Source organism: Monodon monoceros, unplaced genomic scaffold (assembly GCF_005190385.1).
Source record: "Monodon monoceros isolate NGI ecotype Baffin Bay Population unplaced genomic scaffold, NGI_Narwhal_1 Super_Scaffold_18, whole genome shotgun sequence".
Taxonomy (NCBI): Eukaryota; Metazoa; Chordata; class Mammalia; order Artiodactyla; family Monodontidae; genus Monodon; species Monodon monoceros.
Window position 1 is genome coordinate 80,309,367 of NW_021703774.1, and position 25,449 is coordinate 80,334,815.

Here is a 25,449-nt window from a genome sequence, read left to right on the forward strand (position 1 = left end):
AAATCACAGCAAGATCTTTTTTGATCCACCTCTGAGAGTAATGGAAATAAAAACAAAAATAAACAAATGGGACCTAATGAAACTTAAAAGCTTTTGCACAGCAAAGGAAACTACAAACAAGATTAAAAGACAACCCTCAGAATGGGAGAAAATATTTGCAAAGGAATCAATGGACAAAGGATTAATCTCCAAAATATATAAACAGCTCATGCAGCTCAATATTGAAAAAACAAACAACCCAATCCAAAAATGGGCAGAAGACCTAAATAGACATTTCTCCAAAGAAGACATACAGATGGCCAAGAAGCACATGAAAAGCTACTCAACATCACTAATTATTAGAGAAATGCAAATCAAAACTACAATGAGGTATCACCTCACACCAGTTAGAATGGGCATCATCAGAAAATCTACAAACAACAAATGCTGGAGAGGGTGCAGAGAGAAGGGAACCCTCTTGCACTGTTGCTGGGAATGTAAATTGATGCAGCCACTATGGAGAACAGTATGGAGTTTCCTTAAAAAACTAAAAATAAAATTAGCATATGACCCAGTGATCCCACTACTGGGCATATACCCAGAGAAAACTTAATTCAAAAAGACACATGCACCCCAATGTTCATTGCAGCACTATTTACAATAGCCAGAACATGGAAGCAACCTAAATGCCCATCGACAGACGAATGGATAAAGATGTGGTACATATATACAATAGAATATTACTCAGCCATAAAAAGGAATGAAATTGGGTCATTTGTAGAGACATGGATAGATCTAGAGACTGTCATACAGAGTGAAGTGAGTCAGAAAGAGAAAAACAAATACCGTATACTAACGCATATATGTGGAACCTAGAAAAATGGTACAGATGAACTGGTTTGCAGGGCAGAAATTGAGACACAGATGTAGAGAACAAATGTGTGCACACCAAGGGGGGAAAGTGGCGGGGTGGTGGGGTGGTGGTGTGATGAATTGGGAGATGGGGTTTGACATGTATACACTGATGTGTATAAAATGGATGACTAATAAGAACCTGCTGTATAAAAAAAAATAAAATTCAGAATTTCAAAAAAATATATATATAAATTAGATCTGGGATTAACCTGAAATATAAAATTCTAAAACCAGTAGTGTATTAGTCTTTTATAATTATTAAGAACTGCCCTATAAGCTAGAAATAGAGTCATTTTCTTAAACCAGAGTCTTGCTACTTTTTAACAATAATAAAATAGGAATGTATTTTAAGCAGTTAACGGAAGTCTTTAACCAGTAGCCATAATTAAGTAGCACATATAAAAGTGTCACTTATATTCAGTAATTATTGCTTATAATTATTTGTCAACATGAGTTAAACATGCAAGCAGTTTGCTGGCCTTTTTTTAAAATCAATTTTCATCATTTGAAAGTCATTAATAAGTGGTTCCTTCTGTTTCAGATCTTTGGCATGATATTCAGCATGGTCCTTTGCTGTGCAATACGAAATTCACGAGATGTCATATGAAGCTACTTCTACATGAAAGTTGTAATCTAGAGCATACAAATGTCACAGGAGCTGTCTCCTGGCTCATTTTTAATATTCAAAGGACATTAGGATCTAAAATAATTTGCTGTTAATTGTACATTTGCACATGTATGTATGTTTGGCTCATTACTGGTTTACCCCTTGAGTGAATGCCTATGTATGTTGACTGAAGCATATTCATGTGTGATCTGCATGTTTCTGGTATATGCATAATGAAATCTGTTTGCTGGGAATTCCTGATTCTTGTTATGTGAGAGAAACACATATTTAACTCTCAGAAAAAGATCAAAATCTTTGATAAACTTTAAAAACTTGGTTATTTAGGAAAAAAATATGATAGTGGGTCAGTTTCTCAGACTCTAGCCATAGGAAGTTAGATACAGAGAATTCAGGGATTTCTAGTTTGTGGAAGCAATAAGCTACAGGAATTGAGAGATCATGGTGCAGTGTTAAAAGTAACTGTGTTTGGGTTAGGTGTAAGGGTTTCCTGGGATTTTTCTTATATACATACTCTCCCCAGAATTCAGGACTAAACACATCTGTAAAACTAAATATAGCTTGGAAAATCTAATTTGACTAAGTCATACTTTCCTAGTATTTAAAAAACAAAACAAAACAAAGAAAACCTTGCTCTGGAAAGAGGTGTCACACAGACGATCACATGCCCTATAAAACTGAGTGATTTTAGGACTAGAAAGAAAATCTTTTAACAACTTTTTAAGGAAATATTTTTATTCTTATATAAAGACATTTAAATATTGCTTTATGACTTTCCTTTTCTGACTCTTCCCTGAACTACTGTAACCCCCACATACACAAAAGGGCTTTTATCTCCAACTCTTCTGCATTTCTTCAGATGTAAGCATAGAAAGACTAAAGCAAGAGATCTGGCAGTTGCAAATTGTGGGAAAGAGAATTTTTACTGGCACTGTATCTTTGAAATACCTCATAACTTGAGTTTACATATTTTCCTAATTTTTGGGTATTTTTCTTATTTATTCACCTAGAGAATTCTTCTTTATAGATTAAGAACTACAGTTTTTGCCACTTAAAATATACTATATCATGAGCATCCTTAGCCAAACCAAAATAAAGAGAAACATCCTCTCCTAGTTTTGTGCACACAAGAGAGACAAGCTAAGGAAACAAAAATACACACACAACAGAAATATGTTCCTTCTGTGCAGGTCTCCTATAAAAATAAAATGTTTGTGTTCTTTATGGTCTTGACGCTTCATTGTAATCCCAAATTTACAATCTAAATTGACATATACGTCCATTTTTAAATAGCAACTTGGTACATTTAGTAAATCATGGATTTTTTAAAATTACATTTTAAAAGGCCACACAAAAATGAAAGTATGGGGGACTTTTGGAAACCCCCAAGTAAGTTTGTACTCATGTGAGAACACAAGTCTTTGGGTCTACACTAAAGGAGAGTGTGCACTCCGAGAAAGTTCTACAAAACATTTTGCTGAGAACACGTAACCATTTGAAATAATCTCACTCCCATTGGGAACCACATTTCTCCTGCCATACTTGCTATTGCTACTAACTGTGGAGGAAGATTTCTAGAAAAAAAGTCAGACTGGAAGCAAGCCAAAAATTTAATTGTGCATGGCTACTTTTCTGTGTCTGTAGCTAACCGAAAGATTATTTTAAGAAACTCAATAGATGTTTCTACCCTGGTAGTTGAGAAGTAGAGCTTTTTAAGTAAAGAACAAAAAGCCACCATCTCTCTTGGTGGCTTATTTCACCTGTCTGCCTGAAGACAGGAAACAGGCTTAAGGGCATACTTAGGTTTCTTCCAGCTCAGAATCTTCTGGGATTCAACAAAAGTGAGTTTCATTCTATATCTGAATTAACCTTAAAGAAGTCTAGCTAAAAGTGGAAGAGTAGAGATTTGTTCCATATGTGATTAAAGTGTGACTTTTGGGGGTAATTTTTCTAAAATATGTGCCATGAGTAAAATTAGAGAATTTCATCTCTGAGTGAGGGAAGAATTATATACATATATATCTTGAATCTACATATGCATCTTGAATATATATCTCTTGAATATATATACATGTATAACTTGAACATATGTATACGTGTGTGTGTGTGTATATATGCACACATACATGTATACATATATGTGTACAAATGTATACACACACGTATAAAGTTTTGATTATATCTGTTTACCTGAACTAATTTGAGATCAGGCCCAAAGATTTTCTTAAATGTATGATGCCAAGGCACAGAATTAAAACTTCTTGATGAAATATTTTAAGTTATTTCAAATTAAATTTTCTATGTACCAGAATTTCTTGTTTGATTTATCTTAAAATCCTGTTATATCTTTATACACACTCATTCAACTTATCTAAATGCCTATCAATCAACCCAAATAATATGGTGAAAAAGGAAAGAGTAGTAACCTTTCTATAGTGTTACTAATAGGAGATGGGCTTAAAAACAACACGCTAACAAAGTTATTGCATATAGTTATATTTCAATTAATATTGTTTCACCCGAATTACACCTCTTTTCCCCAGAGTAGCTCCTTTGTCATCCATAGTACAACCTGTAAAATTACACACTGATACAGAGGCCAGTGTAACCGCCCGTGCAATCACCAATGACAGGTGCTCTCCTTTCCCCTGTGAGCAGTGCCAGTAGGTTTGGCGTGGTGAGAATGAGGCTCCTGGAAAGATGGCAGTGAAGGAGATAGCATATTTTCCCTTCTGAAGTAAGTTTATCAGAGATTAAAAAGAAGAGACCCCCTCTGTGTCATGGGTAAAATGTGGTTTCCATGGCCCCAAGGGCAGCCCTTGAGTATTTAGGGGGTGCACCCCAGCTTTCCCGGTTCACCACTCCCATGTAACTACCAGCCCCTTGATTTTAGCAGCCCCATTTTCCCCACCCCTAGGAGGGAGCACTAATGAACGCTTGAAGCTAGTCACTTAACTACATCATCTTAGTTTGGCCTCATCAAAATCAAATTTGTATTAAGGTATACTTTAAGACAGACAAATGGTTTCTATTTTCTTTCAACATGACTTTTTTTTTTCTATAAAATGTAAGGTACTGTATGTAGGTGTCTTTTGAAAGGTAAAAAGACTACAATGCAAAATGTTGTTATTAATCATTTTGTTGGTTTTCTCATTTTAAAAACAACCACTAAATACATTTCAGGAATCCACTATTCAGATGGCTATCTCCTGGGGACATGGAATACATGAAGAATAGAAGTAATATGTCCTGAATGTTGCAAAGCAAAATCTATGCTGATTTCACAAAGTTTTTAGCTAATATACCAGAAACACTCCAAAATTTGGGTGTTGTTTTTGTTTTTGTCCTGTATAATTTATGATGGTTTTACTTATATTAAATAGAAGAAATTTAAATTAAATTAAAAGAAATAACCAACAAAGTGCCTAGCATGCCTGGCACTGATGAATATTATTACCTATTGTTACAATTATTATGTTTATGAGTTTTTGTTAATTATAAGTCAAACGTGTAATTGTGTATAACTAAAGATACTTCTGCATGATACCAAATACCTATTTGAACACATTCATTTGCTGAATTAATGAATAGTTTTTTGTATATTTCCCAATTCTATTTTAATTTAAAGATTACATATCAAGAGCCATAGCTACAGTTCCTATATTTTTCCCTGGGCCTGCTCTGCCCTGTAAGATGCAACCCATTCTAATATTAGAATTGTTTTCTTACTTTGTTTTGGAACTACTATTTTGTACACTTGAAAAAACTCCTTATAAGAATGCTGATATGCTAAGATGAACAAGACAAGTCTCTGTCCCCAAGGAGGTTAGAGTGGAAAAAAGGCAAGTATAATTACCATGAGGTAAGTGCTATGATAATCATTAACCTGGAGTGGATCCATTCAGCCTTGGGAAGGATGGTCAGAGGGAAGAGGTTTCCTGAATTTTGAGGTCACCAAACTGAGTCCTGAAGAACCCATACAAATGAGTCAAGGAAAAAGAAATAGAGGTAGAAAAAAAAAAGGGGATTACTGAGGAACAGTATGAAGAAGGCCCTGAAACAGAGAAAGCATGGAAACGTTCAAAGAGGGAAGGTCAAGAACTGAGTTGATAAAGGGCCCTGTTAAACTGTGCTAAGAAGTCTTAGGTTTGTACAGAGGTCCTTGGGAAATTTTTAAACAAAATCAAATTAATTTAATTTATTTTAATCAAATTAATCTTTACAAAATCAAATTTCAGCCTTTTAAAGATTACTTAGCCTTAGTCTAAACAGTGATTGGAGGGCAAAGGCCAGAGTCAGGAGGATTTCTAACTAATGAAATGCAAATTCTACCAAGAAGTAGTAGACAGATGCAAGAGAAATTGAGGGAAAGAGGAACCTAGAGCCATGCCTAGGTTTCTTGGCAGCTGGAAGATAGTGGTGTACAGGAGGAAAAGCAGATTGTACTGATGATGCAAGTTGGAGATGACTACAGGACATCCAAGAGGGTATATAAACAGGCACTGGATACATGGCTCTGAAGCTCAAGAAAGAAGTCTAGACTAGAACTGTAGTTGAGGAATCTGCAACATAAAAGTAGTAATGCCCAGATTTGAACGATATGAGCCACCTCTCATATTTAAGATCTCAGTGATAAAGTTTAAAAAATTATAATCTCCTACTCTAGTAAGATAAAAGCCCCAAACAATTCTTTACTCCCCATGCATTTCTTAATCTCAGACTGGAGTGTCTCTTAGCTACCTGCATTCCTTCAATAGTTGCCATCTAAACTGTATCTTTTAATGCAATGAGTGTAATTCCTTAGGACAACCAAGGTTGAATGGACACAAATTGAAGTTTCTCATATGCTCTACATTTAACAGTGTCCACAAGGTCAACAGGACACATAAGATTATCACAACACTAGCCATTCCTTCACAAAGTTTATAACCTTCACCCCTACAGCACCAAGCAAAATTACATTCCCAGAAGGAAGTATAGTCCAGAACTATATTACTGTTGCCTGCTAAACACCATAGCATAGATTTTGAGTCATCTTAGAGAAAAAGGGTATAAAGGCATGACAGGAGAAAATATTGACTTCAGCCTCATTAGGACTGGTTATAAATGCCATGAATGTATTACATTGAGACTCCAGATATGTGACCTCCACTGGGCCCTCTAGGGAAGCAGAAAGGTCGGGAAGATCAGGACTAAAAATTGTCCTGAATATTGGACTATTAGCAAGTCTTTGTTGACCGTATTGAAAACAGTTTCAAGGGAAGATAGGAGTGGAAGTCAAATTGTAATGGGTTAGGAAGAGAATGAGAAGTGAGGAAGTAAATATTTAGTGTAAGGGTCTTGCTCTGGTCTGATTGTTTTTCCCTAAAATTCATATGTTGAAATCCTAATGCTCATTGTGATAGTATTAGGAGGTGGGGCCTTTGTGAAGTGCCTCGGTCATGAGGGTGGAGCCCTCATGAATGGGATTAGTGTTCTTATAAAAAGAAACCCTACAGAGATCCCTTGCCCCTTCCACCAAGTGAGGACACAGTAAGAAGGAGCCAGCTCTGAAGCAGGAAGAGCTCTCACCAGAACATGACCATGCTGGCACCATGACCTTGAACTTCCCAGCCGGAAGAGCTGTGAGAAATAGATTTTTGTCATTTATAAGCTACCCAATCTGTGGTATTTTGCTATAGCAGCCCAAACAGACTAAGACAGGGCTATTTCACAAAGAACCTGGAATAAGAATTCAAGGAGAGGGGTAAATAAATATAAGGTTGCACAGGGTCAAGAGAGAGCTGTTTGCTTTTTTTTTTTTTTTTTTTTGGATGAGAAAGCATTCAAGGATGCTTTACACTGAAGTGAAGGAATCCATAAAGCAGAAGTAAGAGAAGATAGAAGAGGAAACAGCAAGGTCCTGGAGGAAATGGAGGATGGGATGAGGAGCATCTTTTGAAACTAGTGGAAAAGATGCTGAATCAATCAGTAATTTTCAGTTGAAACAGTATCAGAAACCCAACTCTAGCTTAAGCAGAACAGGAAAGTTATGACTTCTTTAAGGGTTGAAGCTGGCTTCAGATTAGACCTACTGATATCAGAAGGTCTCCCTTTCCTCACTCTCTTGTTCTTCTCTGGGTTGGCTTTATTCTCAGGCTGGCTGTTTCTAGGAGATGCCAAGGATGGCTAGCAGTGGCTCTAGGTTCACATTCTAGCAGCTTAGAAACCCCAACAGGCCAAGCACTCCTCTTTGTCCAACAGTTACAGTTAAAGCCCTGAGACTGACTCCTACTGGAAGAGATTAGGTCATATGTCCACCCCTTAATCCGTCAGGCTTGGTTGAGCTTAAGTAGCATGCCTACCTCCATCAGCTCCACTCAAACCATTTGACTTGGAAAAGGATGGGGGGAGAGCCCCCAAAGGAAAGTCAAGGTGCAGCTACCAAAAGAAGGGACATGGATGTTAGCCAGGCAAAAATGGTAGGTGAAAGGAGGGTAATAGAAGTAGAGAAAGTGAGACAGAGTTGTGTTAAAAGATAAGTAAGAATTGGTCAAAAGAAATGAGAGGGTAAGGAAGAACCCAACACTGAACATTAGAACTAGAGTGGAAGATACCATGATATAAGAATTTTTATGGCACTTAAACTCAGACTTGCTGCTCAATAAAGGGGGGAGAGGTAATTTCTTATATAAAAAACAACTTTTAAAAAATTGAGGTATAATAGACATACCTTATATTACTTTCAGGTGTACAAAATAATGATTCAATACTTGTAAATATTTCAAAATAATCACCACAATAAGTCCAGGTAACATCTGTCATCACACATAGTTACAGAATTTTTTTCTTCTGATGAGAACTTTTAAGATTTACTCTCTTAGCAACTTTCAACTATGCAACACCGTGTTACTAACTACAGTCGCCATGCTGTACCTCGCCATGACTTATTTATTTTATATCTGGAAGTTTTTTCCTTTTGACTCCCTTCATCCATTTCACTTACCTCCCCACCCTTCACCTCCAGCAAGCACCTACCTGTTATCTTTTTCTATGGGCTTTTTGGGGGTTTTCTTTCCACATATAAGTGAAATCAAACGGCAATGATTGGCAGTCTTTCTCCATCTGATCTTTTCACTTATAATACACTCGGCGTCCATCCATGTTGCCGAAAATGGCAAGATTTCCTTTTTGTCTGCTGAGCAGTAGTCCATTATATATATCTACCACATCATTAACCATTCATCCATCAATGGACACCTAGGTTGTTTCCAAATCTTGGCTATTGTAAATAGTGCTGCAATGAACGTAGGGGTGCATATATCTTTTCCAGTTAATATTTTCATTTTCTTCAGATAAATATCCAGATGTGGAATTGCTGGATCATATGATAGCTCTATTTTCCATTTATTTTAAGGAAACTCCATACAGTTTACCATAATGGCTCCACCAATTTATAACCCCACCAACAGTGTACAAGGTTCCTTTTTCTCCTTGTTATTTGTTGTCTCTTTGATAATAGCTATTCTAACAGGTGTGAGATGATATCTCATTGTGGTTTTTATTTGCATTTCCCTGATGATTAGTGATATTGTACATCTTTTTGTGTACCTGTTGGCTGTTTGCATGTATTCTTTGGAAAAAATGTCTATTCAGGTCCTCTGCCCATTTTTTAAATCAGGCTGTTTCATTTTATTTTTTTTCGATGTCAAGTTACATGAGTCTTTGTATATTTGGGATATTAACCCCTTATGGGATATATTGTTTTCAAATACCTTCTCCCATTTAGTAGGTTGCCTTTTTATTTTGTTGATAGTTTCCTTTGCTGTGCAGAAGCTTTTTAGTTTGACGTTTATTTATTTTTGCTTTTGTTTCCATTGTCTGAGGAAACAGATTAAAAAAAATATTGCTAATACCAGTGTCAAAGAGCATACTGCCTACATTTTCTTCTAGGAGACTTATGGTTTCAGGTCTTACGTTTAAGTCTTTAATCCATTTTGAGGTGATTTTTGTATATGGTGTGAGAAAGCAGTCCAGTTTCATTCTTTTGCATGTAGACGTCCAGTTTTCTCAACACCATTTATTGAAGAGACTGTCCTTTCCCCATTGTATAGTCTTGGCTCTTTTGTTTTATAGTAATTGACCATATATGCATGGTTTTATTCTGAGCTCTCTATCCTGTTCAATTGATTTAGTGCCTTTTTTTAATGCCAATACCATACTATTTTGATTACTATAGCTTTGTAATATAGTTTGAAATCAGGACGGATGATGCTCCAGATTTGTTCTTCTTTCTCAGGATTGCTTTGGCTATTTGAGGTCTTTTGTGGTTCTGTACAAATTTTAGAATTGTTTGTTCTAGTTCTGTAAAAAATGGCATTGGAATTTTGATAAAGATTGCTTTGAATCTGTAGATCACTTTGGGTAGTATGGACATTTATTTTAACAATATTAATTCTTCCAAGCCATGAGCACAGACTATCTTCCCACTTATTTGTGTCTTCTTCATGTTTTTTCATTAGTGTCTTATAGTTTTCAGTGTACAGGTCTTTTACCTCCTATCTATTTTTGATGTAATTGTAAATAGGATAGTTTTGTTAATGTCTCTGTTAGTTTTTTACTAGTATATATAAATGCAACTGATTTCTGTACATGATTTTGTATCCTGCAATTAGTTCTCACAGTTTTTTGATGGAGTCTTTAGGGTTTTCTATATACAGTATCATGCAGTAGTGACCATTTTACATTTTCATTTCCAATTTGGATGTCTTTTATCTTTTTCTTGTCTACTTACTCTGGCTAAGACTTCCAATATATTGGTAAGAGTGGATATTCTTGTCTTGTTCCTCTTCTTAGAGAAAACGTTTTCATCAGTATGATGTTAGCTGTGGGCTTGCATATATGGCCTTTATTATGTTGAGGTACATTCCCTCTAAAAGAGAACTTCTATTACTAGCAGCATCCATTTAGTTATGAAAGAACTCTTTATATTTCAAAGTCAAATGAGAAACAAGAGGGACTCTTTTTAAAGAACTGAATCTCAAACTTCCTCTGCCAAAAACTGACTTATTAAACTTCAGGTTGAATTAAAGACCAGTTCAGAAGATGTTCCAAAATTTCCATCTTTCTCTTCTCACACAAGCAATAATTCTTCACGTCCCCATCTCTAAGTTCTCTATTCATTCTCCCACTTCTAAACCCAAAGAATACTAATACATTCCAAAATAGCATTTCCATATACCCAAGTTTCTGGATCTAGCTGAGGTAAATTTTTGGTCATGCCAATTCCTAAGCTCTTTTCTAAGGATTCTTTGCCTTGGACAACTCCATTTTCAAAAGTAGTTTAAGATAATTTATATATGCATCTAATCCAAATGGACTGCCTTCAGTGGAAAGAAACAAGTTGTCTCTAATGCACCCACTCTAGGGCTCCATGCTGATACAGGCCACCACACCCATGTCCAGGCCTAGCCTCCTCCCTGAATGTTGAGGAAGCCCATTTAATGAATGTCTTCTGAGCTGGACTGTTTATAAGGGGCCTCACTGAACCCCATAGGCTTTCCACAGCTCAAGTCCTTGGAAAACATTTTTCAGATTCTGTGCAAGTCATGTGTGATTAGTGCCAGTTAGGTTTGATTAATCAAAAATCTATATTTGATATACAGTTTTCAGAGGGAATGTTTTAATTCTACAGCTTTAAGTGTCCATATTGTCAAGTGATATGAGAACCCAAAACCCCAGATTAATATTTGGAGATCATGATAACATTGACTTCACATGTTAAGGTAAGAATAATGTGGATTCATGACTTTGCATATAAATGTACAACTATTCTGTCCCCATTGGCAGAGCATGGGTTTGGTACTAATCCATCTACACCACCTTAGCATCCCCCCTTGGACACTGTCAGCCTGCAGGCATTTATAACATGCCCAGATGAACCAATGACTAGGATATAACAAAGACAACTGGCCCTGCTGACAAATGATTTTCACCCAATGGCAGCAATTTGGATGGAGCGAAATGGAAAAATATAGGATAAGTCATCTTTTATGAGGTCAAGTCTGCAGGGCACTAGGTCTGTCTCACTTCACGCAGCTATTGAAACCAAACTCTCATGAAAGAGTATCTAAGGAAGGAAGAGAAAAATAAACCACTCTCTAAGCACATTTACTGGAAAACAGTGTTTAACTATTGAAGGTTTAGGTTAGAATTTAGGATGATTCCTCTCTGTTAGATCCCTTCACACTCTACCACTATTCCTAAAATCTTTCATAATCATACTAGTTTTTCATGACATTGAAAGCCAAAACAGCATAAGTTGCTGGAAAGTGTCTCAAATTACCTTAAAGACTACAAAGGATTTAGACTTCTACATGTAAAATGATCGTGGCCTCTTTTCTAGGCTTTTGGAGTATAACTTTCATAAGTCAGTAGGCCCACCAGAGTAATTAAATTAAATAGATTAAAATATACTGTTTACTGAGTTTTGGTAAAGTTTTATCTTGTGTATTTGAATGACAGGATAAAGTAGTATATTGCAAATTTCATATATTCCTTACTCTCTCTCTCTACTCCAGCCCCGTTTCAGCCTTTGGAAGTAGGTGTGTCCAGTACGCTGACACCGTTTGTTCCTTCAGCCGTTGATCACATTACTCTGTAGCTTTCCCATATTCATTTTCTATGTCAAGACAAACCTCGTGGCCCTCTGTTAAGAGAGCCTGATTAACGCTGTCTTTCATTAGTAGTTCATGTTCCTGTTCTCCATTTTACCTGCACTCTGCCCTTTCATGTGGAAATCATCCTTCATATGAGCTGGAAATGCTCTTTCACTCACCTTTTCTTCTAAAGCCCTTAAGCTCACTAATGCATGAATGGGTATGGGTATGGATGAAGTAGTACTCAAATGTACACATGGTGTTGTGAAATATATCGATATTTAATTAGTTTTATTCCAGGTAAACACATTTAACCAAATTGCAAATTACATCGCAATTGAAGTTAGATAGAAAATCCCACCACATAGGACTTCTGAGGTTTGGTACAGTAGTTTGTTTTGATGGCTTCATGTATACAATCACTATAGTCAGTATTACACTTGCCACACTTACAGCTTATAGCTACAGGGTAGGAGAAATAAGGAGTAACATGGCGTGGGCATCCTGGTATTTCTACAGTCTTGTACATGAAGTCTCTATATGTACAAACATCCTGGGACAGAGCATATTTGGGAAGAAACAGCTTGCCATTGAAGTCCTGAGGAAAGAATTAAAAAAGGAGCATACTGTGATAGGACTTTAGAAAATATATAGATAATGGAAACAGATAAAAATCAATTCACTTATATTCCTTTGTCACAAACAGGACTGGAGGAGGATTCCTTCGTTCCATTCCCCGGTACTAACTCAACATATCCACACTAAATCCCATAGAGACAAAAGTGACACCCCCTCTTTTACCTTATATCATGAGAACAAGATAAGTTTTAAATAAATTTTGGAAGTAAAACTGTTATAAAATTATCTGTATCCACTGTGCTGAGTAGATACTGTAACCTGTGTACTCTATCTCTACAGAGCCAATAACCATTAGATTTTGGAAATGAGGTTGTGTTTTATCTCATTTTCTCTCTGGATAGAAATGGACTGAGTCTAGGTTTATCTAATTTTCAGCTAAAAGAAGTGAAATGAGCTACATACCCGTGTCATACAATATCCAGCACAGATGGTAGTGTTGATGGTTAGGCAGTAAGTACACTCTTTTCTTTCGACATGCATCATATACTCAGTTGGAATACAAAAAGCCATTGCTTGCCCACATGCAAGGCCAAAAAGCATGGACATCAGGAAGATAGCAGTCATGCTAAATCAAAGATAAAATTAAAGAATCTATTACATGTATCCTTTAGGACATTCAGAAGGGACATTCAGAAAGAGCTATAATGTGTGTGTATGTGTGTGTGTGTATAAATATATGTATTTATTGAATGCCTTCTTTATCCTAGGCCCTATATTAGGTGTTTTTACATAGTTAATACTCTCAGTAACCTTTCTTTATATATTTAGGTGTGGCTATGATCCACATACCCCATAGTGACAGAGCTCACATAGTGAAAGTCCTGCTTGCAGGTGCCACTTAGCTCCACTGGGCAGTGAAATGGCAAGCCTGAAACACTATAACAGAAAAGTGGCAGGGACACATATGTCAACTAAGTACAAAATAATTCATTCAATGGAAACAATCAAAATACCTGCCTTTATCATTATAAGAAGTGAGTTAACAGGCTTCAGTAAGGGCTTTCCCAGAAATGTGCTTTTCTAAAAACTTTGATTCAATAGCTTAAAAGGCCAACAAACTGGTCATAATAAGAAAAGGCAAAGAAATCAAGGAAGTGCATAATCAAACTTCAGTACCAGCTCAATGCAAACAGTCTTGCATATGATTCTACCCAATGCCTGTCAAGAAAGACAAGACTAAAGGTCAGCTAAAACTACCACTGGTGTTAAGGGGCTAACCCAGAAATCTAAAAACCCCTCTTCTCAACCCTTAGGATATCCTTTAAGGTTGAAAGAATTAGAGTTGGAAAAATAAAATTATTTTACACAGAAGTTGTATGGAATTCATTATCTTAAAAAGATTGTGGAGGCAAAAAATACAGATTGACACAATGAGAGTAATACAATCAAGGATGACAGGTCCACTGTAAGTTAGCCAGGAAAGTAAAATAAGTTTTGGGTGAACGGAAGACAACAGAGGATCCACTGTGCCTCAGGCAGAATACGTATCTCTATAGAGCCTGTCTGATGAAGAGTGTGTTCACTGTCAACTGGACTTTGTAATGAGTTGGATAATGTTATGACTTATAATTATTTAAGTTTTGCTACTGAGAGAGGGTAATCAAGTTTCAGACTTTTGGATGTAAGTTGATCACTTCAAAGATTTTACAGTTAGCTAGGCATATTTGGATTTTTTTCCTTCTCAAGTATCATTGTCAGAAAAGAAAATACATATCTTAATGGAGTAGTATTACCTTTGAACACAAACTTGTTTTATTATTCTATTAAATAAATTATAATTCATTAAATGTTGTTATTCAATCATGAAAAATGTATCAAGATTTTTCTCAAATCTATCAGTTATATCCCAAGAGCATCTTTAAGCTACATACACTGAAACTTCCATTAACTGAAATCTCATAGACTCTGCCTCAGTTAACAAGAATTTTTGTCTTTAATCAGCTTGTAAGAAAAAAATGAAACCACATTCAACAAGCTACCAGGTATTTATTTTAAATGTCAACTTCCAGAGATTAGTGGCCATTCCAACCAGTCTCCTGTTTGGAGAATGAGAATTGCCGATAAATTAGACAAACATATATTGAGCATTTAAAGTAGGCACTGACAGACACAAAATGGATAAGCTATGGTCTTTGACCTCAAGGGCTGACAGTCTAGTGAAGGAGTTAACTATGAACACTAATAATAAAAATACATATTGTTTAACTGATAACACCAAGTGTTGGTGATGATTTTGAGCAACTAGAACCTTCATATGTTGCTGGTGGGATGGTAAAATGGTACATACAAATATTTTGAAAATCAGTTTGTTTCTTATAAAATTAAACATACACTTAACTGATCACCCAGCAATTCTACTCCTAGATAGTCACTCAAGATAAATAAGAACAAATGTTAACAAAAAGTAGGTAGTGTTTTAAGTGCTCTGAATGACTTGAAATTATGACTCTGACACCCACAATAATCAAAGATTTTTTTTCCCTATATAGACAAGGAAGTGAACTAACCCATTAAGAAGTGTTTTCTGGTGAATACTTTCAAATCAAATTTGCATATTTAAGCATTCCTTGGAGGTTTTTTGGTATTTCAATCACGGAGCAAAGTTATAAGAATTCCTTGCTCATGGAGTCTGGTTTTCTCAGTGCTTCACAAATGTGAGCTCCCTCTATGGTATAGAGCTGGTTCCATTATTTTAGAGCCACAGACTTAGAGGATCCTCTGCAGGATCTTAAAAATACCGACTGAGGGACTTCCCTGGTAGTCCAGGGGTTAAGACTTCACCTTCCAATGCAGTGGGTGCGGGTTCGATCCCTGGTCGGGGAGCTAAGATCCCACATGCCTTGCGGCCAAAAGATATAAAACAGAAGAAATATTGTAACAAATTCAATAAAGACTTTAAAAATTGTCCACATCAAAAAAAAATAGACTGAGTAAATGATATAAAATATTCACCTGTCATGATCATATGGTTCTTGCCCATCTAGCCAGCCAGCTACTGAATTTTTGCCATAGGAAATAATTAACTTCACATATTTTAACTTTTAGCTCTGTGTTCTATATAAAATAGATATGTGCTGACCTAATGGTGAGAATATTGGTCCTGGAGTTAAGGAACAGAATTCTATTTCAAGATCTCCCATGGATCTATGAGAAATCAACTAAAATATTGAATCTATCTGGGCCTAATTTCCCCATCTGCAAAACAGAAAAAGACAAGTACACCTGATCCTTTTTAAAACTGTAGAAGAAAAAACAGTTTTGGAACTTTTACCCATTGTTGTCATATTCATTATGGACACTTTACATTGTCTGAAGTTCCTCTTATAAATGTAAAACTCCAAATTAACAGAAAGAAAAATTAAAAGTGCTGAATCAGCAGCAGCAGTAGCTATATAACTTAGTAAAGAAAGTAAGAATTATTCTTTCTCCTTTATTGCAAGTAGTAAAACTTCACCCAAAGAATCTTTCTGGGGCTCAATTTCTTCAGCTGTAAAAGAAAAGGCTTAGAACCACAAGATGATCAGGAAGGACTTTTCAGCACAAATAGACTATGATCCTATGTGATAAATTAGTGTCCAGTCCCTGGTCTAAGAGATAGTGGCCTAGAATTATGCTTCCAGATTTTATTGCAATTGTGTGTAACTGAGAAATTAAGAAATTTGTACCTTCATTTTTCCATATACTCCTTCCTAAAATCATAATAAGTATAAAACAATACATGTGAAGCACTTGGAATGCTACAGAAAACTATGTAACTATATAATACTGAGTATATAAATCAGTGTTAGTTAATACCTCCCTAGATGATCTGCCACAGTTTCTCCTTTATTGTCACCTGGATTCTCATCCTCTGTAACTTAATTGCCTCTTTTAAAATCATTCATAAATGATTTATTGAGCACCTAAACAGAGGTGTGATTTTAGGCCCTAAATGGTGAGAGATGCCCTTTTCAGCGCCATGACCACTATGTCTACACTTTCAACATTTGTACTTATTCCAAGATATCCTCTTTCCTTTGCCCCTTACCCAGCCTTTTCTCTCATCTTTTTGTTCTCACTACCTTCATTCTTAAGCACATTTCTCTCTAATCTGCTAATTGCCTTCACCAATCTTTTCTCCCCAAATCCCTTACTGTGCTATGAAAAGAATCAATTGTCCACCCTGTGAACTCCATGAAGTTCACTAAAGCAATACAGTTTTCTAGAGAGCAAAATGTACTATAAGTCAGGTGTGTGCTTTGGAAACTATCCAAGGGGGGTTAGCTATAACTAAAACAATAAAGAGTAAATTACCTCTGCAGGTACCCAAAATTGAATTTATTCCCAACTTTTCTCAGAAGTACATTATCATCAAAGATAACCATTAGTAATTGACAGGATTTAATACACAGATTATTTAACTGATTAAAACATTTAAATCAAATGTAAATAGTAAGGGAAGGCCATGAATATCAATCAGCCTTCATTAGGAAATTGACCAATTTTTCCTCTTCTTTGAAGTCAGTAGAATATTTTCTTATCCTTACATATGTAGTTCATTCATTTTCACCTATCACTGAACAATTTTGGAGCAATAACTAGAATTTCTAGAGCCTATCAAAGCAAGTTGTCACTCAGCATTTGCCATTTTGAAATAAATGCTAAAATGATGAAAATGAAAATAATTTAGAATAACAACATTTCATTTCACAATGCCTTCTCAGTGTAGACACCTACCTTACTTTGCATTGGGGAGCTGATGCTGTAATGACCCAGACTAGAAGCTCTTGGTTCATTTTATACCCTTCAGGATAATTCCTCTCTGATCTTCTTGTTTATATAATCACGTTTGAATTACCGCTTCCTTATCTAAAAACCATCTATTGAAAATTCATACTGAACCCCAAATAAAATGTGTTTAGACAAACAATTTCACAACATCTTCCTCTGGAAACTCTGACATTATTGCAGCACGAATTTCCTTTTCTCCTATTTCAAAATAAAATTACCCTTGTAAATATATCCTTTATTAATATTTATTAATAAAGGAGAAAAACACAGAAGGATAAAAAACAAATTCAAAACAAAAAACCCTTAAACATCATCTAAGTAAGTCTTAGGAATGAAAATTTTTGGGGGGCTTGAGTGCCCCAAATTTTACCTAAATGTTCATTTAGAGATATATATAATTATTGCTCATCTATAAAGCAAAGGTAACTTCTTTATGGTAATCCAGGACAATTGGCATACATCTTGCTGATTAAACCCTCCCCAAAATTAGTTCAAAATATCATATTTGTTTTTTCTTTGGATTTAAAAAATAATAAGTAAAATTTACATGTGGGAAACAATAGTCATTTAAGTAAATGGCCAAATATTTTGAGATGTCAAAATGATTGAGTGCAAATCCTGGCTCTGCCATTTACTAGTTATATGACTTTAGCATGCTTGAGCTCTCTTTACTTCAGTTTCTTTACCTATTTAAAGATAATATCAGTTTCTTAAGAACTGCTTTTGCTGCATCCCATAGGTTTTGGGTTGTTGTGCTTTCATTGCCTTTTGTTTCTAGGTATTTTTTGATTTCTTCTTTGATTTCTTCAATGATCTCTTGGTTATTTAGTAGCATATTGTTTAGCCTCCATGTGTTTGTGTTTTTTAAGTTTTTTTCCCTGTGATTGATTTCTAACCTCATAGCGTTGTGGTCAGAAAACATGCTTGATACGATTTCAATTTTCTTAAATTTTCCGAGGCTTGATTTGTGACCCAAGATGTGATCTATCCTGGAGAACATTCCACGTGCACTTGAGAAGAAAATGCATTCTGCTGCTTTCAGATGGAATGTCCTATAAATATCAGTTAAGTCTATCTGGTCTAATGTGTCATTTAAGGCTTGTGTTTCCTTATTAATTTTCTGTCTGGATGATCTATCCATTGGTATAAGTAGAGGGTTAAAGTCTCCCACTATTACTGTGTTACTGTCAATTTCCCCTTTTATGGCTGTTAGCATTTGCCTTAGGTATTGAGGTGCTCCTATGTTGGGTGTATAAATATTTACTATTGCCATCATCAAAAAATCTGCAAACTATAAATCCTGGAAAGGGTGTGGAGAAAAGGGAACCCTCTTGCACTGTTGGTGGGAATGTTAATTGATACAACCATTATGGAGAACAGTATGGAGGTTCCTTAAAAAACTAAAAATAGAACTACCATATGACCCAGCAATCTCACTACTAGGCATATGCCCAGAGAAAACCATAATTCAGAAAGACACATGCACCCCAATGTTCATTGCAGCACTATTTACAATAGCCAGGACAAGGAAGCAACCTAAATATCCATCAACAGAGGAATGGATAAAGAAGATGTGGTACACATATACAATGGAATATTACTCAGCAAGAAAAAGGAACAAAATTGGGTCATTTGTAGAGACATGGATGGACCTAGAGAGTGTCATACAGAGTGAAATAAGCCAAAAAAAGAAAAACAAAGATCATATATTAATGCATGTATGTGGAATCTAAAACAATGGTACTGATGATCTTATTTGCAAAGCAGAAATAGAGAGACAGATGTAGAGAACAAACATATGGATACCAAGGGGGAAGGGGGTGTGGGATGAATTGGGAGATGGGGATTGACATATATACATTATTGATACTATGTATAAAATAGATAACTAATAAGAACCTACTGTATAGCACAGGGAACTCTACTTGATGCTCTGCGGTGACCTAAATGGGAAGGAAATCCAAAAAAAGTGGTTATATGTATACGTATAGCTGATTTACTTTGCTGTACAGTAGAAACTAACACAACATTGTAAAGCAACTATACTCCAATAAAAAACTAGCTCACAAATTTTTTAAATTTTTTAGAATTTAAAAAGTGATAATATTAGTGTTTATGTAAAGCACTTAACACAGTGTCTGGCATATAATAAGTGCTCAATAAATGGGAGGAAATCTATAATAACTCAACTTTTTTATTTAAAAAATATTTAGTTACAGAACCTAGTACATAGTAGGCAATTATTACATTTGTTGAGTACATAAATGGCTGAGGGAGTGCATGAATAAATAATTACTGAATTTTTGGTACCAACATACACTTTTCTCCATTCCATAATTGTAACTCAATTTTACCCCTTTTAACCCATTTGCGTCACTGTGACAAAGGCAATATGCCAAAAGTTCAATGAGAATATCCCATTGCCCTCAGCAAAAAGTCTAAACTCCTTAGTATTATTTACCAAGTCCCTCACAATGTATTTTATCTCTCTAGTTTTATCTTTCACCATCTCCCACCTTCCCCCTACCTTCCCTACCTTTTCTCCACTTCCTATGTTTTTCAGCCACACTGCATGAGTTCTTCAGATTAGTCACATCCTTTCTTGCCTCCAAGTCTTTTCATACGTCATTCCTTCTATCTGAAACATTTGCCTGATCCTTCATTCCATGCCTCATCTTATCCAACTCCTGCTCATTCTTTTTTGTTTTAATGGGTTGTTCCTTTTTTATTTAAGATTTATTACTTACTTATTTATTTTATTTATTTTTGGCTGCATCGGGTCTTGGTTGCGGCATGCGGGATCTTCGTTAAGGCATGCGGGCTTTTTCGCTACAGCGTGTGGGCTTTTTGTTGCAGCGTGCAGGCTTCTCTCTAGTTGTAGTGTGCAGGCTCCAGGGCACGTGAGCTCTGTAGTTGTGGCGCGTGGGTTCCAGAGAGTATGGGCTCTGTAGTTTGCGGCACGTGGCATGTGGGATCTTAGCTCCCTGACCAGGGATCAAAGCTGCATCTCTTGCATTGTAAGGCGGATTCTTTACCACTGGACCACCAGGGAAGTCCCTCCTGCTCATTCTTTGCAAAGCCTTCTCTGTTTCCCCAAGGTCTTTCTCATGGTTAGTGGTTTTAAGAGAATTAGAGGAAATATATAGAACATCTGGCACATGGTAGATGCTCAATAAATCATAGATATTATAGATTATTGACAATCCCATTAGTATTCACTTATCCTAGTCTATATTATTAATAAAAGTTATTAAAAAAAAAAGAGGCCTGGTATAGCTGAGTCTCCTTGGAGGGGAGATGGGAAGGTCAAGAAAGAATCTAGGATATATACCAGAAAAAGACATTTTGGAGCCCTCAAATCTTGGGAATGTGAGCTACTGTGTAGTAAGGGAAGAACTATGAAAACAGGGAAAGGGACTTCCCTGGTGGCCCAGTGGTTAAAACTCCATGCTCCCAATGCAGGGGACCCGGGAATGATCCCTGGTCAGGGAACTAGATACCACATGCCACAACTAAAGATCCGCATGCCAGAACAAAGATTCCGCAGGCAGCAACGAAGATCTTGTGTGCTGCAACTAAGACCTACTGTAGCCAAATAAATAATTTTTTTTTTTAAAGAAAAGAAAACAGGGAAAGTGGAAACGAGGGTGCCAAACTTAACCTGCTTCATGTGATGCTATGTTAAGACAAGAGTATGGTAACTCTGGGAACATTAGATGTTTGTTTCTAATGGAAGTAGTATCTCTGTTGTATGAAGTAGATTCAGGAATTCAGTTTCTAGCAGATTTATACACACGTCTCTGGGAAATATACATACACATAATAGGTAACTGATAAACACTTGGCCTATTACTAGAAGAACTATGATAAATATCATACATTTGAGTAATAGTTTTCTTTTCAAAAAAACTCTCACATATGTGATCTCATGCTGTTAAAAGAATCCAGGCAGATTGAACTTGCACTTCTGGCCTAGATTTACTCTCCCACATAAAATAACTATAAATAGGACAAAATATATGAAACAAAGTACTACACACACATTGAATATTAGACAGCAAAGGAAAGTGACCCCAGAGAAATGGGATGCAAACAAGCAAACTATAGCTTACTTCCTGGAGAAAGTTTCTGGCCTACTGGTGTAGGGACGGGTACCAAGGAAGAGGCCAGACATGTCCCCAAAATGAGGAGATGGACCTGGGAGTTATTGGAGCTCAAGGCACCTAGAGTACACAAAGAAGAGTACTGGAGAGGAGAGAGCTGTGCAGAGAGAAAATTCTAGTGATGTGTAGAGGATCTCTTTGAGTATTCAGCTAAAAACTGATAAACTCATGCCTGATGAGGCTGAGAAAATAAATTTCTGAAATGTTTAAAAGGACAGTCCTGGGACTCACACAGATATAGGAATAGCACATGCTCCAACCAGCAACAGTGAAAACTCTCCTGATTCATGGGAAATTGAGTCATATACTTACAAAGATTTTGCCTCATTTGTGGGGAAAAATTAGCCCCAGGCTAAATGCTATTCTGACTCTGCCTAGCAAAACTTAAAAGCAAGATCCCAAAGGATCAACTGTTTACCAATAACAGAACTGAGTCAAATAAGAAAGCTGAATAATATTTATAGAAATACAAAAATAACTGTGGAGAACAAAGTAGTAGTTACCAGTTAGGGAAGGGGGGAAGAGGCAAGATAGGAGAAGGAGATTAAGAGGTACAAACTACTACAATAAAATAAATAAGTTACCAGGATATATTGTACAGCACAGGGAATATAGTCAATATTTAAGAACTTTAAATGGAGTATAATCTATTAAAATATTGAATCACTATGTTGTATACCTGAAACTAATATAATATTGTAAATCAACTATACTTCAATTCAAAAAAAGAATACAACAATATCTGGTACGCAAAAAGGTAAAATCTACAATATGTGGCATTCAATGAACAAATTACTAGACATGCAAAGAAGCAAGAAAATACAACTCATGATGAAGAAAAAATTAATCAATTGAAACTCACCCAGAAATGACATATATAATAGAATTAGTAGACAAAAGAGATCAGAACATGACATTACCAAATGAACACAATAATTTTCCAGTAACTGATGCCAAAGAACGGAAATTTGTGAGTTACCTGAGAAAGAATTCAAAATGATTATTTTAAAGAAGCTCAGGAAGATTCAAGGGAACGTAGACAGACAACTCAATGAACTCAGGAACACAATATATGAAAAAATAAGAACTTTAACAATGAGATAGAAATCATAAAAAATAAAGAACCAAACAGAACCCCTGGGGCTGAAGACTATGTAATCATATTGAACTCTCAGATATGAGTTAAAAGACAGGTCTGTTGAAAATAACCATAGCTACAATATTTTGTTAATGAATACATGATATAAAAAGATGTAAATTGGGGCACCAACAACATAAAGTTGGGGGGCAAATAAATGTGTAGAACATTTATGCAAATTAAGTTATCAGCTTAAAAATAGACATAAATATGAGATGTTTATATAAGCCTCACAGTAATCACAAAGGAAAACCTATAATTGATACACAAATGAGAAATAGAAAAGAATCAAAGCATACAACTACAAAAAGTCAGCAATTCACAAAGATGGCAAGAGAGGAAGAAAGAAAAAAAGAACTACAAAACTGTCAGAAAACAATTAACAAAATGATAATAGTAAATTCTTAAATATCAATAATTACTCTAAATGTAAATGGTTTAAATTCTCCAAAAGACACATAGAGTGGCTGAATGGATTAAAAAGAAAGTCTCAATAATATGCCTATAAGAGACTCACTTAAGCTTTAAGGATACTCATAGGCCCAAACTGAAGGATGGAAAAAGATACCCCATGCAAATGGAAACCAAAAGAGAGCAGGGACAGCTATACTTATACCATACAAAATAGACTTTAAATCAAAAGCTGTAACAAGAGACAAAGAAGGCCATTAAATAATGATAAAGGGGTCAATTCATCAAAAGGCTATAACAATTATAAATATATATGTATTCAATATTGGAGCACTTAAATATATTAAACAATGATTAACAGATGTGAAGGCAGAAATTAACAGCAATGCAATAACAATAGGGGACTTAAATACCCCACTTTCAATAACGGATAGATCACCCAGACAGAAAATCAACACAAAAATAGTAGACTTGAAATATGCTTTAGGCCACACAGACCTAACAGACATATATGCAACATTAATTCCAATGGCAGCAGAATGTACATTCTTCTTAGGCACACATAGAACATTCTCTAGGATAGATCATATGTTAGGTCACAAAACAAGTCTTAACAAATTTAAGAAGACTGAAATTATATCTAGCAACTTTTCTGACAACAACAGTATGAAAATACAAATCAATAATAGGAAAACTGGAAAATTTACAAATATGTGGAAATTAAAACAATATACTCCTGAACTACCAATGAGTCAAAGAAGAAATGAGAAAATGTCTTGAAACAAATGAAAATAGAAACACAATCTACTAAAACTTATGGGGTGTAGTAAAACCAGTTCTAAGAGGAAAGTTTAGAGTTACAAATGACTACATTAAGAAAAAAGAAAGGTATCATAGACAACCTACAATTATGCCTCAAGGAATTATAAAAAGGAGAATAAACTAAGCCCAAAGTTAGCAGAAGGAAGAAAATAATAAAGATTAGAGCAGAAATAAATGAAATTGAGACTAGACAGACTATAGAAACCAATGAAACTGGGTTGGGTATTTTCGAAAACATAAACAAAATGACAAACTTTTAATTAGACTCACAAAGAAAAAAAGGGAGATAACTCAAATAAAACTATAAAGGAAAAAAGGGACATTACAACTGACAACAGAAATACAAAGTACCATAAGAGACTATAAATAATTACATACCAACAAATTAGATAACCTAGAAGAAATGGATAAATTCCTAGAAACTTACAAGCTACCAAGATTGAATCATGTAGTAATAGAAAATCTGAACAGATCAATAATGAGTAAGGAGATTGAATCATTAATCAAAAATCCCCCAAAAGTAAAAGCCTAGGACCAGATGGCTTTGCTGGTGAATTCCATTTTAAAAAGAATGAATACCAATCCTTTTCAAATTCTTCTCAATTGAAGAAGAAAGAAAACTTCAAAATTCATTTTATGAGGCCAGCATTACACTGCTATTAAGCCATAAAAGGACACTAAAGACAAGAAAACTAGCTACTGTAAATAATGCTACATGGAAGCAACCTAAATGTCCATCAATGGAGGAATGGATAAGGAAGATGTGGTACATATATACAGTGGAATATTAGCCATAAAAAGGAACAAAATTGGGTCATTTGTAGAGCCGTGGATGGATGTAGAGAGTGTCATACAGAGTGAAATAAGTCAAAAAGACTTATATCAAATATTATATATTAATGCATATATGTGGAATCTAGAAAAATGGTATAGATGATCTTATTTGCAAAGCAGAAATAGAGACACAGACGTAGAGAACAAACGTATGGATACCAAGGGGGGAAGGGGGAGATGGGAGGAATTGGGAGATTGGGATTGACACATATACACTATTGATACTATGTATAAAATAGACAACTAATGAGAACATACTGTATAGCACAGGGAACTCTACTTAACGCACTGTGGTGACCTAAATGGGAAGGAAATCCAAAAAAGAGGGATTTTTATATATACATATATAAAAAATATGTATATACATATGTATGTATATACATATACATATACGTATATGTATAGCTGATTCATTTTGCTGTACAGTAGAAACTAACACAACATTGTAAAGCAACTATACTCCAATAAAAATTAATTACAGGGCTTCGCTGGTGGCGCAGTGGTTGAGAGTCTGCC

At 35.5% G+C, this 25,449-nt stretch overlaps 2 protein-coding genes across 3 annotated transcripts in view; one reads left to right on the top strand and one right to left on the bottom strand.

Annotated features, from left to right (window-relative positions):
- TSPAN2 (tetraspanin 2) overlaps positions 1 to 3,688 on the top strand; it is a 41,976-nt gene extending 38,288 nt beyond the window's left edge. For both annotated transcript variants that reach the window (XM_029230411.1, XM_029230412.1), the window contains exon 8: positions 1,436 to 3,688. In XM_029230411.1, the coding sequence (XP_029086244.1) occupies positions 1,436 to 1,501 (66 nt within the window). In that variant the 3' untranslated portion in view covers positions 1,502 to 3,688. The remainder of the gene's footprint in view (positions 1 to 1,435) is intronic.
- An 8,731-nt stretch (positions 3,689 to 12,419) lies between these two features.
- On the bottom strand, positions 12,420 to 17,570 carry TSHB (thyroid stimulating hormone subunit beta). Its single transcript, XM_029229980.1, has 3 exons — positions 17,512 to 17,570; positions 13,198 to 13,360; positions 12,420 to 12,754 (listed from the first exon to the last, which is right to left on the bottom strand). The coding sequence occupies exons 1-3, from the start codon at positions 17,568 to 17,570 to the stop codon at positions 12,500 to 12,502; spliced, it is 477 nt and encodes a 158-aa protein (XP_029085813.1). The 3' UTR covers positions 12,420 to 12,499.
- Between the last annotated feature and the right edge of the window lie 7,879 nt (positions 17,571 to 25,449).

What these genes read in the sequence shown, in the direction of transcription:
- TSHB (XM_029229980.1), bottom strand. Translation starts at nt 17,570, where the DNA reads ATGAACCAAGAGCTTCTAGTCTGGGTCATTACAGCATCAGCTCCCCAA. An exon ending in GCTCCCCAATGCAAAGTAAG is followed by an intron (nt 13,361 to 17,511) that starts GTAGGTGTCTAC and finishes TCTTTGATTTAG; the next exon opens with CATGACTGCTATCTTCCTGA. An exon ending in CTGGATATTGTATGACACGG is followed by an intron (nt 12,755 to 13,197) that starts GTATGTAGCTCA and finishes TTCTTTCCTCAG; the next exon opens with GACTTCAATGGCAAGCTGTT.